At 39.7% G+C, this 16,915-nt stretch overlaps 2 protein-coding genes across 2 annotated transcripts; both read right to left on the bottom strand.

Annotated features, from left to right (window-relative positions):
- Positions 1 to 82: 82 nt before the first annotated feature.
- lrrc31 (leucine rich repeat containing 31) lies at positions 83 to 6,772 on the bottom strand. Its single transcript, XM_029279718.2, has 10 exons — positions 6,496 to 6,772; positions 5,577 to 5,768; positions 5,024 to 5,167; positions 4,479 to 4,646; positions 3,881 to 4,045; positions 3,511 to 3,693; positions 2,898 to 3,065; positions 2,643 to 2,807; positions 1,791 to 1,946; positions 83 to 1,220 (listed from the first exon to the last, which is right to left on the bottom strand). The coding sequence occupies exons 1-10, from the start codon at positions 6,506 to 6,508 to the stop codon at positions 844 to 846; spliced, it is 1,731 nt and encodes a 576-aa protein (XP_029135551.2). The 5' UTR covers positions 6,509 to 6,772; the 3' UTR covers positions 83 to 843.
- Positions 6,773 to 7,782: 1,010 nt separating this feature from the next.
- Positions 7,783 to 16,046, bottom strand: eif2s3 (eukaryotic translation initiation factor 2, subunit 3 gamma). The gene is made up of 12 exons (XM_020645961.3): positions 15,936 to 16,046; positions 14,149 to 14,212; positions 13,917 to 14,044; positions 12,187 to 12,308; positions 11,996 to 12,090; positions 11,726 to 11,884; positions 10,695 to 10,829; positions 10,473 to 10,567; positions 9,853 to 9,997; positions 9,402 to 9,571; positions 8,975 to 9,147; positions 7,783 to 8,236 (listed from the first exon to the last, which is right to left on the bottom strand). The coding sequence occupies exons 1-12, from the start codon at positions 16,002 to 16,004 to the stop codon at positions 8,173 to 8,175; spliced, it is 1,419 nt and encodes a 472-aa protein (XP_020501617.1). The 5' UTR covers positions 16,005 to 16,046; the 3' UTR covers positions 7,783 to 8,172.
- Between the last annotated feature and the right edge of the window lie 869 nt (positions 16,047 to 16,915).

Below are 16,915 nucleotides of genomic sequence, written 5' to 3'. Positions count from 1 at the left end.
GCAAAACAACACAAAGTCAAAATGCCAAAATAAATAAAGCTCAAAAAAACCTGTGTTGATAAATTTGCCCTTTGAAAGAAAACTGCTTCACCAGGGAAAGTTTAATTAAAGGTGCATACAATATTTTCATCATATCTCATTTACATTTAAATATTAAGTGCATAGATAAGGTCTGTGATGTAAACTGCAGAGATTAAATGTCGACCTTTTTCCCTCTCATATTCTCCATGTTCATTGGCAATGTCCTTTGAAAATCTTTTCCAAACATTGGCGATATAATTGCTATTATTAATACCACGTTATAAAACACATCTTTTCTGTCATTTGTTTATATTTTTTTTATAAATTTTGCAACAAGCATGCAAAGTTTGTCGTCATCCATCTACAATTAACATGATTTCACATATCTCTAGAAAACACGAGAGAATTGTGTTTAACTTACAGAATTCATCAGTCTGAAGTGTCTAAAGTTATTTTCCCTTCTGTAGGAAGATGTTGTGTTCTGTATTGCTTCATGTGATGTTGTGGTTCATCTAAAGGTCACATTTTTAAAAAGGAAAATGTTTCAGATATTGATCAATATTAGGGCAAAAAAACAACATGCATTTTCATTGAATTTCTTGAGAAGGAATCCTTTTTTAAGTAATAGTTTGTTTTATCATGCCCTAGATTTTCAAGATCTGGAGATCCAAGAAAAAAAGATCCAAGATGTGATAATGGTTGAGGGGTTAGTGTTTTGTCTGAATCTCAGAGTGCAGTAAAAAGTGCTGGTTGATTTTTAGAAATAAGGTGACATTCATTAGTGACTCTTTGATTTCAGATTTTGTTCAAGATTTAGATTTCCTACTCCTCAGGCTGACTCTCCTCTGGACTCTCCTTAAACAATGACATCACATCATTACTTGGAGGGTCCCACTCCAGCCGGACGCTCCTCTTCCTCAGGCTGTGGTTCAGCTGCTCTCTCTCGTGAGAGCTCATCGTCCACCGCTGCAGCGCCAGGTGAGTCAGCGCAGGAAGATGAGGCAGAGCACAGAGCAGCGCTGGAAGCCAGGCTGAGCACGGAGCAGAGGTTGATGGTCGCAGGCTGAGGTCGACTTCCTCCAGCGAGCCCAGACCTCCCGCTGCAAACAGAGCAGACCAGCCTTCATCAGCTGCAGAGCCGTTATAGGACAGATCCAACACCCGTAGAGAAGACAGAGAGCCGCGTCTGCACACTGCAGCTGTACGGGACAAACACAGAGGGCGGAACAATACAACTGATCAGAAATAATGACATTCACCTTCAGCACCGTTTAGAGATTCTGGTTATTTACTTGACTGCTAGCATTTTCGTAGAACTTTATTCTTTTTCATCCAAGCACTTTATGGAAACATTGATCATTTCATACCAAGAACCGTTCTTTGTTCTTCTGTCTTTTACGTTGTTCTTGTTTCCTATCTCTTTTACAATTGCTCTCTGTATGTCCTTATTATCTTATTTAATATATGGCAATAATAGTTCATTTAACCTCTCCAAACAGCGATATGTAAAAACTAAACACTTCCTCTGCTTAAGATCTTTGAAAAACCTTAAAATAAGCTAAATAAATAATATATTCTCCTCAACTATAACAAAGATCAAAATCAAGAAAAACTAGGGCTTTCCTGCTCTCCAGACATCTATAACTCCTCAAAAACGTCATATATCAGATACTGTTTTTGCTTCACAAGGAGCTCTAAGTAAGCAAATGAAAACTTCCAAAGCTGGAGCTGAAACTTTTTTATCTAAAGCAATAAAAGTACGCACTTACCGAGGTTACAGATGTCATCTGTGGTGAGCTCACAGCTGCTGAGGTGGAGCTCGAGGATGACTGGTGGCTGCAAAGCATCCAGAAGCTGGGCTAAACGCCCACCAACCACTTTACACCAGGAGACATCCACACTGCGCAGGGACGGCACGGCCAAGGCTGACACACACACACACACACACACAAACACACACACATTATTTTTCTATGGATCATCTCTAGGCAGCAAGACACATTCAAGTATGAAAATGTGACTGAAACACATAAAAACATCTGCTTTTTTTTAAAAAAAGAAAGTCAAAGAATTTAATCAAAGCCAACCCATAAGCCAGATTTCTAATAGCTGAAGCAGTTTTTGAGTTTTCTTCAGAAGCAGAAGTACATTTTTCATTAATTATTCATCAACTTTTATTGGTCCATTTTGAACTTTTTACGACACTGACAGATCAACATTGTTGATCATATTTTTTGGTACAAAACAGCTTTAAGGTCCTATAGTATATAGATAAGTATAAATGGGAACGTTCTATTTTTTAAATGAGATTTGTAAATAGGGTTGTTACTATACCAGAATTTTAAACTAAATGATACCATGTAAGAGTTTGCCTGCGATGTTTGATAGATTCTTTCCACTCCTAAGCACTTGTCTTCTTCATAGATGTCGTTGGGTTTTTTTTTTAAGCTTCCACCCTTTTTGATTCTGTCGTTCATTAAACAAACTGGGACTGTATTGTTTAAAAACAAGTGGTATCCACAAATTTGACCTTACTTGCACTAGCTGTAATACAAGCCTCGGTAGTATTAGTACTACTGTTAGAGACTTCTCTAGCAGTATAAGTCATAGCAGTTGCGTACCAAAGGCAGTAAAGGACTCCTCATTCAGGCTGCAGCTGTTGAGAGGAAAACGCCTCATCTGTGTCAGAGGGAGGGCGGAGACCAGCGGGTGGACTACGCCCCCTGCTTCCTTATTGGAGGACACATCGAGCTCAGTCAGCCCAGTCAGAGAGGGGAGCACCTGGACTGGAGACAGAGTATTACACTTCTGTAACATGTCTCCTCGCAGTTCACAGTGGAACAGTCAACCACACACACACACACACACAGACTCACTCAGGGCTTCCAGGTCAGCGTGGGTGAGGCAACACATGTGAAGGTCGAGGCTCTCCAGGTGTGTAAGGTGAGCCAGGTAAAGAGTGAGGCGGTCAAGTCCTCCAGACAGACTTTTGTTGCAGGACAGGTCCAACTCTCGCAGTGAGGTGAAGCAGTGGAGCGTGCCACCTGCAGGACAGAGGACGGGGACAATTAACTTGTCGTAATGCATGTTTTTCAAAGAAGATCGGTGAGATCATACTCCATGCAGTGAAGGATTTTCCAAGTTTTTTCTTCTGTTTAATTTTGTTTAAAAGTATTTTGAGTTCATAAAAGCATAAAATGTGCAAATCTGCAAGCCAGTCAAGACTCAAGACTTTAGAATTATAACATTTTAAGTTATTATGTTTGACTGTTGGCAGATGATGTGGCACTGTTTGCCAGTTTGCTGCCATGTGTGCAATCCTAGTTAATGGTTCTCTGTCAGAAAACTTTGGATTTCTTCCTCCAGGTTGGCAGTAGTGGCAGCAGAAAACAACTTATGACAACTTATTACTCCAAATACCATCAGTAATCTTAACCAAAGCGTCTTCAATGTCATGTATGCTGACAGAATATCTGAATACACTCATACCAAGAGCATCAAGGCTGTCTTCTGTCAGACCACAGGCCTGAAGTCGGAGCGTCGTGAGGGAGGTTGCGTGAGATAAAGAAGAGGCGAGCTCCATGAATCCACCGCCATTAACGCCCTGTGAGAGTTGAGGATTAGAGGAGATGTCCAACACACAGAGCGAGGGCAGAGATGAGACCATTCCTCCTGAGGGGGACATGCAAAGTATGTCATACACTATACACAGACTGAAGGACAGGATATGTGTTCTCCTGTTGTATCTTGGGAAATGTAGGAAATTACTCAAGCACATGCATATCGATACAAGTGAGGTCCAACATTTCCTTCCTCCTGAATGCAATTTTAGGTTAAACTAAAAATAAATATTTGGTACCCAGTGCAGCAGCATCAGCTTCTGTGAGCTGACAGGCCACGAGGTGGAGCTCCCTCAGTGATGGCTGAAGATTACCCAGCAGACCTTGCAATGTGCCACCCCCAACACCACTGTTCCAGGACAAATCCAGCATCTCCAAGTGAGGCATGAAAGCAAGAACCTCACCTACACAAACAAAATACATTTTTTTTTTTATTGTGTATTCAGGCCTTCCATAGCCGCCTCTTCAGACAGAATCATCTCTCCTTAACACACAGCCTTGTATGAGTTGTAGTCAGACACTTTCATTGTTGATTAATCTCGTAGATTTTTATTGAAAAAGAAATCTTGAAATGTGTTGTTTGTTCAGTTAAACTCCAGTTTACTGCCAGAGAAGGAAAAACAACAACAGATTCTAACGTCTGAGAGGCTTAAAGCGGGTAATTTACAACTAATACTTTAACATTAAACATTTTCTAAAAAGAAAAACATAGATATATATATTTTTTTATGATTTCCTTCCAAAAGAAACAGACAGGAGAATTATATATTTTTTTCATTATAAACTGTATAAATCTGCATGAAACTTTCATCATAAAAGAAAACAGTAATGACCAACCTAGAGCAGTGATGTCATCAGCGTTCAACCTACAGCTGCAGAGCTTTAAGACTCGGACTCCACCCACATGCTGAAGATGAGAGGTCAGCGCTCTCAGACATCCACCGATCAGCTCGTTCCAGGAGACGTCCAGCTCCTCCAGCTGAGGGAGAAACTGAAGCAACGTGGCTGGGGAAACGAGAGGATAACGGGGAGGATGCTGTCAACAGATAAGGATGATGGAAAGTGACGATTTCATGCATTTATTCCTGATACGATTTTTTTTGAAAGGGTGGATTTCATACTAAGGCAACTAAAAATAACTTCTGTGGAAAAGGCAATTACAATAACTTTGTAACTGAGCTGAATCTGTACTTTACAAAGTACTTATTTTTATGACCACTTGTAATTTTAGCCCTCACTAATTCAACAAATATCTGTATTTTCTACTCCTTAAACTTCACACCTTCTTCTCTAACCATGAATATTATTATAAAGATCATGTGTGCTAGTACAACTGTCATGTTATGAGGAAAATTAAAACAATTTTAGTTGTTTTTAACCACCTAGCTCCAGCAGGTCTGTAGCAGTGAGGTCACAGTGAGCCAGGCTAAGGCTCCTGCTGTCCGCTTTCTTCCCCAACCTCTGCAGGAAAACACACACTCGACCCCAGCCGACGTCGCGCCCGCTCTCTGCTCCATCAGAGACACCTGAGCAACACACACACATTTTTACAAAGGACATAATTCTCTCACTTTGTCTGAACCGCTTTCTTTTTAGCCTAAAATATTTCTCTTTTGTGGTTCTGCAAGACTTTTTTAATACAAAACACTATTTCTAATTTTAATCTTATAGCTAATTATTTCTCATCGTTTGTTATCCTTGTTCATTATTTTAGCGTTTATTTTTTATTTTTCTTATTTTGTGTATTCAGGTAACTTCTATCTTATCTTATTTTGCAACACTCCATCAAATGTCTAACATTATGTCACTTGGATCTTTATGTCTGAGACTTAAACTCAGCTCTCTCTACCAAAAATAAATAAATAAACATCTGATTATTATGTAAATGAAAAATAAAAAAGGGAGAGATAAAGTCTCCCAGACCTTCCTTCCCACCTTCCCTCTGTCCCCTCTCCTCCCGTCCCTCTGTCTCTGCATCCTCAGAGATCCCTGTCCGGTCTGAGGACCAGGACAGGAAGCGTCCCAACGGCTTCCTGTCCGAGGCCGAGCGTTTCCTGCGGATCTGACTCATGAGGACGTCGAGGGGGGAACGCCTCAGACTGCCACTGTCCCGCCCCCGCTGAGAATCTGACCAATGAGAGTGAAAACACTTCAGACCAAAACAGAAGATCATACTCTTTAAATGTTGTTTAACTCATATTTAATAAAGATCAGTTCATTCCAAAGGGAGTAATTCAAAGGTTTTCCTTATTTGTTATGAGTGATGAGAAATTAAGATTTGTTTTTCACTTATGTGCATGTTCAAAGGTTATAAACATTCAGTTACTGTATAAAGATCAATTAAGAGTCTCTGAATTCTAAAGAAGTGAAATCTGATGACACTCAAAGGGGAGGACTTCCTTTTCTATTCAAAAAGCAGAGAGTATCAGATTTTTAATAATCCACATAGATAACATCATTTCACCAACATTGGAATGTATATAATTATTAATGATGTCTTAATTTAAAAGCAAGATTTTTCTCTTGGAGTTGCTTAAGGTGGAGCTCATTTTGAGAATTCTGTAGCATGCAACAATATATATTTCTATCATGAATTAAAACCTGTAAATAGTCAACATTACATTAGAGCTATATTAACTAATCTTTGGTTTCTTAACGTTCAACTTAACACGATTAGATCTCTTACTGTTTAATGTGCAAAAATCACAATTTGTAAAGTAGCTGAAGGCGTCAGATAGATAAATGTTTTAAAGTAAAAAGTACAATCAATCAAATGGTAAAATCAGTGTATGGCTGCAAAAACCTCTGCACGATACCTTCTCGTTACTCTGGTCAGCAGGAGAACTCATCTTACCTGCAGACTCCATGTGTGGGGTGGAAAAGTTGAGCTAAAACAAAACCAAGTGATGATGGAAAGAATAACAATAAAAGTGAGTCGGAAATCTTTTCGCCGTGATGCGTTCACGGCCAGTTTGTTTCGGACTGGTCTGCGAACATGGAGAGATTTAACAACAACAAGAAAAAATCTACTGCAGAGTCTAACTCATATCTGCAGTTGGACAAATCCCGACTCTTGCTTCACCTTCTAGCAGCTCTCACTTTGCTCCTGTCTCTACCTATGTGACGTCATGTCCCGTGCTCGTCAGATGGATCATACCCGGAAGTGCAGTAACACCACCACCTTTGGTAAACGTTGGGTGCAGTGTTTTAAAGTGTTTTTTGTAATTAAAACAAGTGCAGATCTGTTAATGTTTGTGTGTGTCCGTTTACTGTCCACTTATGTCTTAATCTATTTCGTAATTTTAACATTATTTTACATTGTAAGTCTTTTTTTTTTTTTGTTTGTTTTTAATGCTAGTGCTTTTGAATTGCCCTCCCATGACAGATGAAGTTTACATTTATTTTTAATAAATAGCATTATGAATCAATTCATGGGACTACACGGTGTAGAAACACAGTTGAAAATCCTGAATTTGAAGTTTAAAAAAAAACAGCAGCAGCTTCAAACTATGCATCATAAAACCTATAGCCCACCGTTTAGATTTTAATTATCACACAATTAACACACAACATTTATGTATTGAACTCTTTAACATAGTTGCTGGTTAATGAGGGGCTCACTTGAAGTCATTATATAGTTTCTCACACGGCTGGATTTGATAAATGAAAATATTTTGTGTTTGTTTAAAATCTTAAGTAACTATATCAAATTAAGCAGCAACTAAAAAAAAAAGTAATTATCTTTAAAAGGCATCAACATCGCATTTTAGAGCATTAGAACAACCATTAAAAGTGAAAGAGGTTTATTATCTCAGCTTGGACTGAACTAAGTACGCTTATCTACGAATAAAGGAAAAATGATGACACCAAAGTTACAAAAACCTAAGTTTCCATTTAAAGCTCTGTATTGCAAAACCTTTGAAGAAAATGTATTGTTTTACACGCATCTTCAAAGATATGTTAATGTTCGTTCTTAACTTTCTAATTTAGAGCGTCGTCTTTATACAAAACCAGTAGATAAAAGTAATGAAATTGTCGAAAGGATCTGAAGACCTTTCCCCCTTCTAAGTTTGAAACTTATCTGCAGTTTATTTAATTTTCAGCCACTCAATTAATGAAAGCACACAAAATAAATGAGCACTTAATCTTCCAAATTTTCTTTATTATGAGATCTGACAGAAATCTTGGACAGCACAGGATCACTTCCGCACTGAGTGAACCTCTGTGTCGCTCTGAATGAGGCTTCTGGAGGATTGTGATCAAAGAGCCTCCTCTGCTTCTCTGCTCTTCTTCATCTGCAGCAAAGTGAACGGTCTGATCTGAGCTTCACTGCTGAGGAAGAGGAGCAGACGGAGGAAGCTTCTTTAAACATCTTTAAAACATTTGTGTCCTGTTTGGTTTGCACCGTTTCTCCTTTTGGGAAAAAAAACAAAAGTAAAAGGAAAAAAATGCAAAAAGAAGAGTGTGATGGTTGTGATGTCCAGCTGATGGGAGCTTTGCTACGGTATCATCCTGTTTTATTTCCATCTCCTTAGTCATCGTCCACTGTGGGTGTGATGGTCACGCCCCTCCTGATCTGCCCCCATCCAATCAGACTGCAAGGAGGAGAGAGAGGAGCTGATTAGACAAAATTATTAAGTAAAAGCAAAAACAAAAACAAACAGCTGAGATGTTTAAAAAGTTCCAGAGAAGGACTACACTTGTCAGACTTTGCTTCATGATATCGTTGAGAAAGCTAACACAAAGGAAGCCTGGCTGTGTAGCGCAGGCCTCTGATGTGCATGAATAAAACTGAAAGTTTGGTTTGCCTCCTGATTTCAGTCATAGAATGTATAAAAAGATGGATAACAGAGAGAGAGAGAGAGAGAGGTGCTACATGTCATTATAAAACTGTAGCTTCTTCTGCTATTTTAAATATTTTCCTGCAGCTGCGGTGATTGTTGGGATACCGGCCATTAATAAGCGTGACTCCCCTGATGGGATATACTGGATATAAAGTGAAACATGTAATGAATATTGTCAAAAAAACACACATACAAAGCTACGGGATGAGGCAGGCTTGGTCAAGCTGCTGTGTGTAAGAAAGGAGAGGTGCAGGTGAGCATGTGTGTGGAGAGGATAAATAGAAGAGAAGTAAGATAGAGCAGATTAAGTTGTTTGTTGATTAACTAAAAAAATAAATTAATGAGTTGGAGAATAAAGCACAACTAATATATATAAAAACCTTGCATTCAAATATTAACAGAGCTAGTGGAGAGAACGGTCACCCTCTTTGCGATGCGTGTATCAGATTAAATCACGAGTTCAGGCTTATTGGAGGCTCTAAATCTTACCGCCAATGTTTCTCCACACGTCGACTCAGAGCGATCTTCTCTCCGACCTCTGTGCACACCGGGTTGGTGAGGACGATCTTGGCCAGATCAGCCTTGACGGCGCTGACGCGACCGCCCGTCGACAGTGAGCCGATGTTCACCATCAGCACCTCGTTCTTAGACAGCTTCTGGACCTGCAGGGACGCAACATAGAAGATAGATACTGTCAGGAACCTGTTCAGCCAAAGAAATATCCAGGAGACTGACCAGCAAGAGTAAAATACATTATAGTACAATTTTACAAATGCACAGACCAAAGTCTCGATGACCGGAGTGTTTAATTATCTCTACACAAAACAATGCCGTGATCGCTTTATTCTTCCACATTTTAAGGCCGTAAATATAACATAAAAAGTTTGGAGCACATTTCCCATGATGCATGTCTCACCTTTGCAGCCTTCTTGTCTCCCTCCGTGCGGACTCCCAGCAGCCTCCTGAGCAGGAAGTAGGAGATCTCCAGCTCGGTGAAAATCTCTGGCAGCGCTCCAACGGCGCCGAGCACCTGACCAACCATACGATCTGCCCTGCACAGCGTCGGGTCGATCTTAGTGCCCACACCTGCACACAAACGCACAGACTTTGCTTAGCTATTTGCTGGAACGTTTTGTTGTTTGTGCAAATCATTTTTCAAATTTAGATCTCATTGTTTTCTGTGGCTTAGTGTCTAACTCCAACTTAGTCGGTCTAAAAAGTTTTCTGAATGGTGAGATGAAAAGCTAAATATTTGTTAAGACATATGTTTTCTTTTTTAAGTAAAAACGGGGGTTTTATTTTAAGGCATGAAAGAAGAAATCACAGTTCAAGTGTAAAGTTTTATGTGTGTGTGTGTGTGGACTAACCGATTAGGCCTCCGGGTGCTGCATATTGCAGGTCGTTGTGCTCAGCAAACAGAGAGACGATCTTGGAGAAGATGGGTTTGCACATGAGCTTTCCTTCATGGTCTTTGGACACGATACCCGGCCGCACCTCAATCTCTTGACCCACCTTGTAGAGGAATCACAGAAATACACAGCTTAAGTTAAGATAACTGAATGAAGGTTAGTTTAATGATCCTTTTCGGACTGCAACATCTTTTTCAGCTTCAATGTCTTGTTGAAGGATGGTTTTTATTCCCAGGATCAACACGACAGAAAGAGATCCATCTGAGAGAAGGTTGAATTACTGTCTTGTTTAGTAGAAGAGTAAGTCAGGGAGCAGGAAGGGTTTAGTTCAAAGCATGCTTGTTGCCCTGTGAGTCACTCGAAATAAACGTGTCTGTGTATGAAAATAAAATGTTACTAAAAGTATAAATTGTAACTGATAGAATTCTGCATTTATTTATTTGCAGTTCAAGTGCATCTTCACAGAAGAACCGTAAAAACTGTGGTGATTCAAAGCTGCAGTTAAACTTGTTTGTGTATCTGTTGATCAACGTTTTGTGTGTTTAAATAAAATAAAAAAATGTAACAAATCATCTGACCTTGAGCACGCCCTTCAGGATACTTCCTCCTGCCACGCCTCCCTTCAGATCATCGACTTCACAGCCGGGCTTGTTCACGTCAAAAGATCTGATGACTGAAACACAGAAGGTGCACAATGAGTGAAACAAGAGGAAAACCAGAAGCAAACCACAAACTGAGCGTCATGTAGATGAAAATCAGAAAGCAGGCGTCACTTCAGGTTAGTCTGTGTGTTCTCTCACCGATGAGTCTGGGCTCTGAGATGAAGTCTCTCGGTGGCACTGGGATCTTTTTGACGATGTACTCACAGACCACCTCGATGTTGTACTTGAGCTGTGCCGAGATAGGAATGATGGGAGCGCCCTCTGCCACTGTGCCTGCAGCAGAAACATGAAGAAAAGTTAAAGGTTTTAGCCTGAGCAAAATGAACTGAGAGTAACGAGATAGTAACTCTGTTCTGATCAAATTTCCACGTGATTTGATTTCTGCATTAAACATTTAACGCTAGGGTCACTATTTAAACATCAGATGAATTAGAAGTGCAGCCATGAAACATAAGAGGGTAGAAGAGCGCAGGCTGTGTGCTCTGGAGCGCTTGGGTGAAGCACATGAAGGCTCAGAATAAAAGCATTGCATGTGTGTCTTGTCTCTATTACAGAAGTCTCTTGACCACAGCCGCTCTAGGACAGACACTGCTCCGTTTATGTCTGAGATCGCTTTTTTTCTTCACTATGAGCATCAAACGGAGGAAGTTTACCCTCCTTCTTCATCTGAATGATGAGCTTAGTGATAATGACAGGCCCCACTATCACGGCTAGGAGGATGTGGGTACACGGTATGATCAATTAGAGACAAAAATACAGAGAATATCAAATATTTTGAAAAGAGCACTGGTGACATCAACAGCGCCCTTCTGAAAAGCTCAACAATTTTTTTTTATCTAGAAGCGCTCAGAGTCGGTGGACAAAAAGGCGTAGGATTCAGAAAAAGGATGGACGCTGCACCTTTTCTCCAGAACAATTGAAAAAGAAGCCGGCAATCACACAGAAAACAGCAGGTGGCCCTAAATCTCACTAATAAATCTTTGCAGAAGAAGAGTGCAACAGCGAAGTTCCTTTACAAAAACAAAGGAATAAACTGCAATGCATCACACAGCCCCTCTTTCTTTCTAGTTTTGTTGTAACTTCTAGACTCAGTTTGTGAAGTTTACATCCTGCCATGCTCTTTTAACACCACCACATTCACAAATGTAAAATAAAACCAAGCCCCTCACCCTGCACGAAGGCGAGGATCTGCTCGTACTGCTCTTTGGCCTGGCTCTCCTTCACCAGGTCGATCTTATTCTGCAGGATGAGGATGTGCTTCAGCTTCATGATCTCTATGGCCGCCAGATGCTCTGACGTCTGTGGCTGAGGACACGACTCATTACCAGCTGGTGTACAGAGACAAGAAAACAGAAAAAATGAGGTGATATCTTACCAAAGGGAGTGAACGCATCAAAATTATGAGGTTGAAGTTTGTGAAAAATCAATCAGATTCTTACCAATAAGCAGCAGGGCTGCGTCCATGACAGCGGCTCCGTTCAACATGGTTGCCATCAAAATGTCGTGACCGGGGCAGTCCACAAAAGACACATGTCTGGGGGAAAGAAAAAGTCCCACACACCGGTTAGAGAAGATTGTTAAAAACAGTCCGAAAGACGCCGTGATCTGCCCCCTCTCTCTCCAGTCTTACCTGACCAGTTTGAAGCTGCCCTTGGTGCCGGGGATGTCTGTGGGAAACTCATCAGGAGTGCTGCTGCCACACGACCTGTAGCACTCGGGCCGGGGACAGTTGGGGTCATCAAGTTTATAGACCTGAAAAAAACAAGGAAGGGTCCAGTCATTTTTAATTCATCAAGATCAATTCTGGTATCATTAAAATAAATCCAGTGTTTTTACAAACTTTGGGACAATAACGAACAATATGTAAAAAAAAAAACATGTGAATTGCTCTAATATAGTGCTTTGAAAAACTCCTGAAGTGTTCGCGGTGAGCTGCATGTGTGCACAAAAACAGAAAAACATTTTCACTCTGATCTCTGAATCTAGTATTTTTCATTTGCATAAAGTCAGAGAGAGCTGATGTGAGAACGCAGCAGGATGTAATCAGGAGAATTCACCAACAACGATTGGGATGGGGTGGGAATGTTTATTCCCTGCCACTGGTGCACAACTATCACCTGCATGTGACCGCTATGGCCTCACATGATTAAACTGCTGCATTACGTTTTCTATTCGCCCGCATGTTCTTCTGAGATTTAGATTGCTTTAGATGCACACCACAAAAGAGACTGAACTGACAAATGTATTCCTTGAGGGAAAATGTTTTGAAGTAAGAAAGTTCAATAATAAAAAAGGCTAGGTCTTTTATTCCAGGAGTGTAAAAAAATATGGGAAAGATCCATGCAGAGAAAGAAAATAATTTATTGATAAGTTACATTTCTTCCTTCTTGATTAGACGCAGTTGTTACATTGCTTTCTTCAAGACAACAAAATCTTTAAATGTTTATGTTGCAGCTGCTGCATCCAATTTCATGCAGCAAGGGGAAGCAATCTACCTGAGGATATCTAAAATATGTTGTAACTATTAGAAAGTTTATCATAGTTTTGGCTTCTTTTTTTTTTTTTTAATTGTCAGTTCAGTTTTATGTTTCTAATTCTGGTTCGTTAGTTTGAATTAAGTTTTATAAGTTTGAGTTTTTTTGTCTCTGTATCAGAAATGGCTCAGAGAAAAACATCAAGCAACTACCGCACTTTAAACAATAACCTTCAAACATTGTATAAATAAAGGAAAAAGTCATCCAAAAAAATAAACTGACGTGCCTGAAACAAACTGGAAGCATGGACTGTGCATCACTCAGTATGCTTGTGTCAAAGACTACAGACATTTTCTCTAAAAAAAAATATGTTTTGTAATACATTTAAATAATAAATACTTTGAGCTGCTGTAATGCACAAATTTTCCCCACGGGGGATCAATAAAGTTTATCTTTATCTTTAGTTTCTGTTAGTTGTCGTTTTTTGGATAAGGCCTTTTTTGTTTTAGTTTCAGTTAATGAAAATGTTTTTGTTTTTTTTACATTTTAGTTGTCATTATTTTTGGTTAAAGATATCCTTGGCTATGAGTCATTTAGAATCCCCCAAAATAACAATAGAAGCCCCCAGGTTGGAAAAATACTGGGCTCACCCTTGAAGGTATTCTATTTTATGGGAGTGTTGCTTTTAAATTCACAAAAAAAAGCCCTGAAGTTGTTTTGTATGCTTTAATTTTATGTACCAAGATTTGATCAAGTTGTGAATGCATGACAAACTTGGGGGGCAAAGTCCCAAACATTCAAGCCTTTGGACTAAAGGAGGCAGAGGTCAAGGAGACAAGAACAGACCATGTTACCATCAGATATATCAGTCCTTAGTGTTACTGACCTTTGCATTAGCATATCCTAACTTGATGGTGATGTTTCTTTCCAGCTCGTTCTTGAATCTGACAGTGTGAACACCAGAAATGGCTTTCACTACTGTGGACTTTCCGTGGGCTACATGACCGATGGTTCCTAGAAGAGAGACAGTGAAACCATGAAGTCGTCATGTTTCATGTGCAACGTGAAACAGCGAGCATAGAGAACAACACAGTCTGATTCTTGGCTGAGACCCATACCGATATTTATGGTGGCCTGTCTGCTGATGATCTCTGGAGAGAGAGGCGTCAAGGACGACACGTCCTGCAAAGAGAAAGGGTAACGTTAGATACACCCATAGCACTGAAATACAACAGTGAATGTGACTGTGAGCAGAGCCCTCTCCCTCGCTCTAATCCTGGAGGTGAATGGAAACAAAGAAATCTGGTGAAGTAGAAGGCACAAAAACAAAGCCACATACTGACTCTGCAAACAAACGAACAGGAGGCACTCCACTTTAAACACAACAGCAATGATATATTATGGCATGCTAACGGTTTAGCTTCTGGCTATCAGAAGCTAATCATTAATACCACCAAACTCAAGCTTTCCAAGAATTAGTTATGTTCTTCTTAAATAATAAGATGAAACTTGCCAAATAACAAAGAATTTGTCTTAGTCCCATATTTACTTTCAGAAACGTCTAATCTAATGAACATCATCACAGAGCTGCGACCCGACACAGAGGGAGCAAACTGTGAGCCGATATCTTGGGGAAGACGTCCTGGGGCGGATAGTTCAACAAAATCCATTTGGATTAGGTGAGACCAGGACTGATGAGACTCTGTGGCCACTGACCAGCGACTTCCGACCACCAGATTCATGAGTGTGTGGAAAGCAGATGACTTATAGTAATCGTTCACAATTGTTGACAGACCCGATTCTCAATTATAAATTGGCGTAGTTTTAAATTGTAATGACGGGGCGTTGGTGGCGCAGTGGTTAGTGCGCGCGCTCCATGTACGGAGGCTGTAGTCTTCCAAGCGGGCGGCCCAGGTTCAAATCCAGCCTCTCTCTCTCCACTGTCCTATCTCTCCAACAAAAGGCACAAAAAGCCCCCAAAAAATAAATCTTTAAATTGTAATGACTGTGGGTGAATTTCACCATCACAGCAACCCGGGGGAGGGGTTTCAAGGGCACCTTAGGGCTGTGCAGGACACAAACTTTGAACCTAAACACTCAGAAAGACGATCTGGGGTGGATTCTTCAACAGAATCCATTTCGATGAGTCAAAACCAGCCTGTGGATCTGTGTCAGACTACAGCACTGAAATGCACAAAGAGCTGACAACATCATTACATCCCGAATTGAGTTTACTTAACATATTTTGCATTTCTTACTTTTGCTTAATGTTATATTTCTTTATTTTTTTTTGTAAAATCTTATATAAACAGATTTCTTCTTCTCTGTGATTGTTATGGTTTAATAATGGTTTAATTTTTTTTTAAATATCTTATTTGAATGTTTCTTGTTCCCTTTGTTATCTTGTGTGGAGCACTTTAAATCACTGAAATGTGTGAATAATGTTGCCTTAGACTTTCCCATTTTTCTTAACAAATCGACACAGATTTTATAATTTCACGAGGTTTCAACTGCTGATGTAAAACATGTAATTATAATTCTCTAGTGATTTTTTTTATGAATATTATTATAATTAAACAAATGATGGTGTCGCTTTGTCTGACTGAGCAAAGCACATAAACCAGACATTAACCGAATAAAGAGACTCTTAAAGCGTTGGTAGGCATTTAAAATTCAAACGTTTGGCTAAAGTAGAACTACAAAATAAAATAGTAAAACGCGTAAATCGTGCTCACAGGTGGAGCTGCTGTCCGGCGGCCTGTCGTCATGTGCCGGGTGGTGATGGTGGCGCACCACGGTGACGTAAAGAAACGTCTAATTTGCGACACTGTTTAGACATATTAACACGCCGACAGATGCCGACACGTGAGATAAGGTGGTAAATAAAAGTAAAGTAGTCGCCTACCAGAGAAGTAAGGTCTTGTTTAGCCAAATGAGGCTGACCAAGCGTTGTGCCAGACTCGTCACCCGCCATCTTGAATGAAAAGGAAATGAAGAAGGTGACTGGGGCGAATGCCTGATCAATAGAAGAAAAAAAAAAAAAAGAAGATATTTTTATTGTTTGATAATTATCTATTCAACCAAATGCAGATAAAATTCTGGAATGCTTCTAAATAAAATTCTAAATGTTAAAAAAAACACGATAAATATTATTTTGGCTGAACATTGTGTGGTTTTATAATTCGCATGTTTCACCAACTGGAGGCAAAGGGGTCCTTTCACGATGGCTGATGCAATTTCTTTTCTTTTACCCGTTCAACAATTTCCAAGCACAGACTACTAATTACCGCTACTTTTAGGAAGTTACAACCCGCTTTATATCGAAAAGGGCGTTATGCGTTTTGTCAGATATTCAGTCTCTTTAAAGCAAAAAAAATACGTTGTACGTGTGTCAGGTCCGTCGTCGTTTAATGACGTAATCCGATTTGTAGTTCTGCGATGGTAGACGCATCTCGGAATGGACTACATGAATAAAACTACATAAAAAAAATGAATGTATTTCAAACACGACAGTGAAGATCTAAAAACTAGACAATCACACAACACTGCTTTGAACCCATGACGTCAGTGGAGAACATCAGCCTTTAATCAGATTCAGCTTTCGCCCTCGACAGTGAAAGAAATTAGGTTTGATATTTTTATTGAAAATGGAAATTTAGAGCCTGTTCTCAATAGTGAGATTTTACTTGGGGAAGGTTTTATTCACAAGTGGATATACTTTAAAATTAAACCCATGCAGTTTGAACCACTGGAGGAAAGAGTTAAACAGTGAGGTAAGTAATTGAAACTTGTTAAAGATAAGAAAGCCCTTAAATTGTTTTCTTAATTAAAAAAGGTTTGACTTATTTGAGTTAGCCTGCTTTGAAAATGTAGTTATTTGCTCCT

Source organism: Labrus bergylta, chromosome 20, assembly GCF_963930695.1.
Source record: "Labrus bergylta chromosome 20, fLabBer1.1, whole genome shotgun sequence".
Classification (NCBI taxonomy): Eukaryota; Metazoa; Chordata; class Actinopteri; order Labriformes; family Labridae; genus Labrus; species Labrus bergylta.
This window is presented reverse-complemented; position numbering and strand designations above follow the sequence as displayed.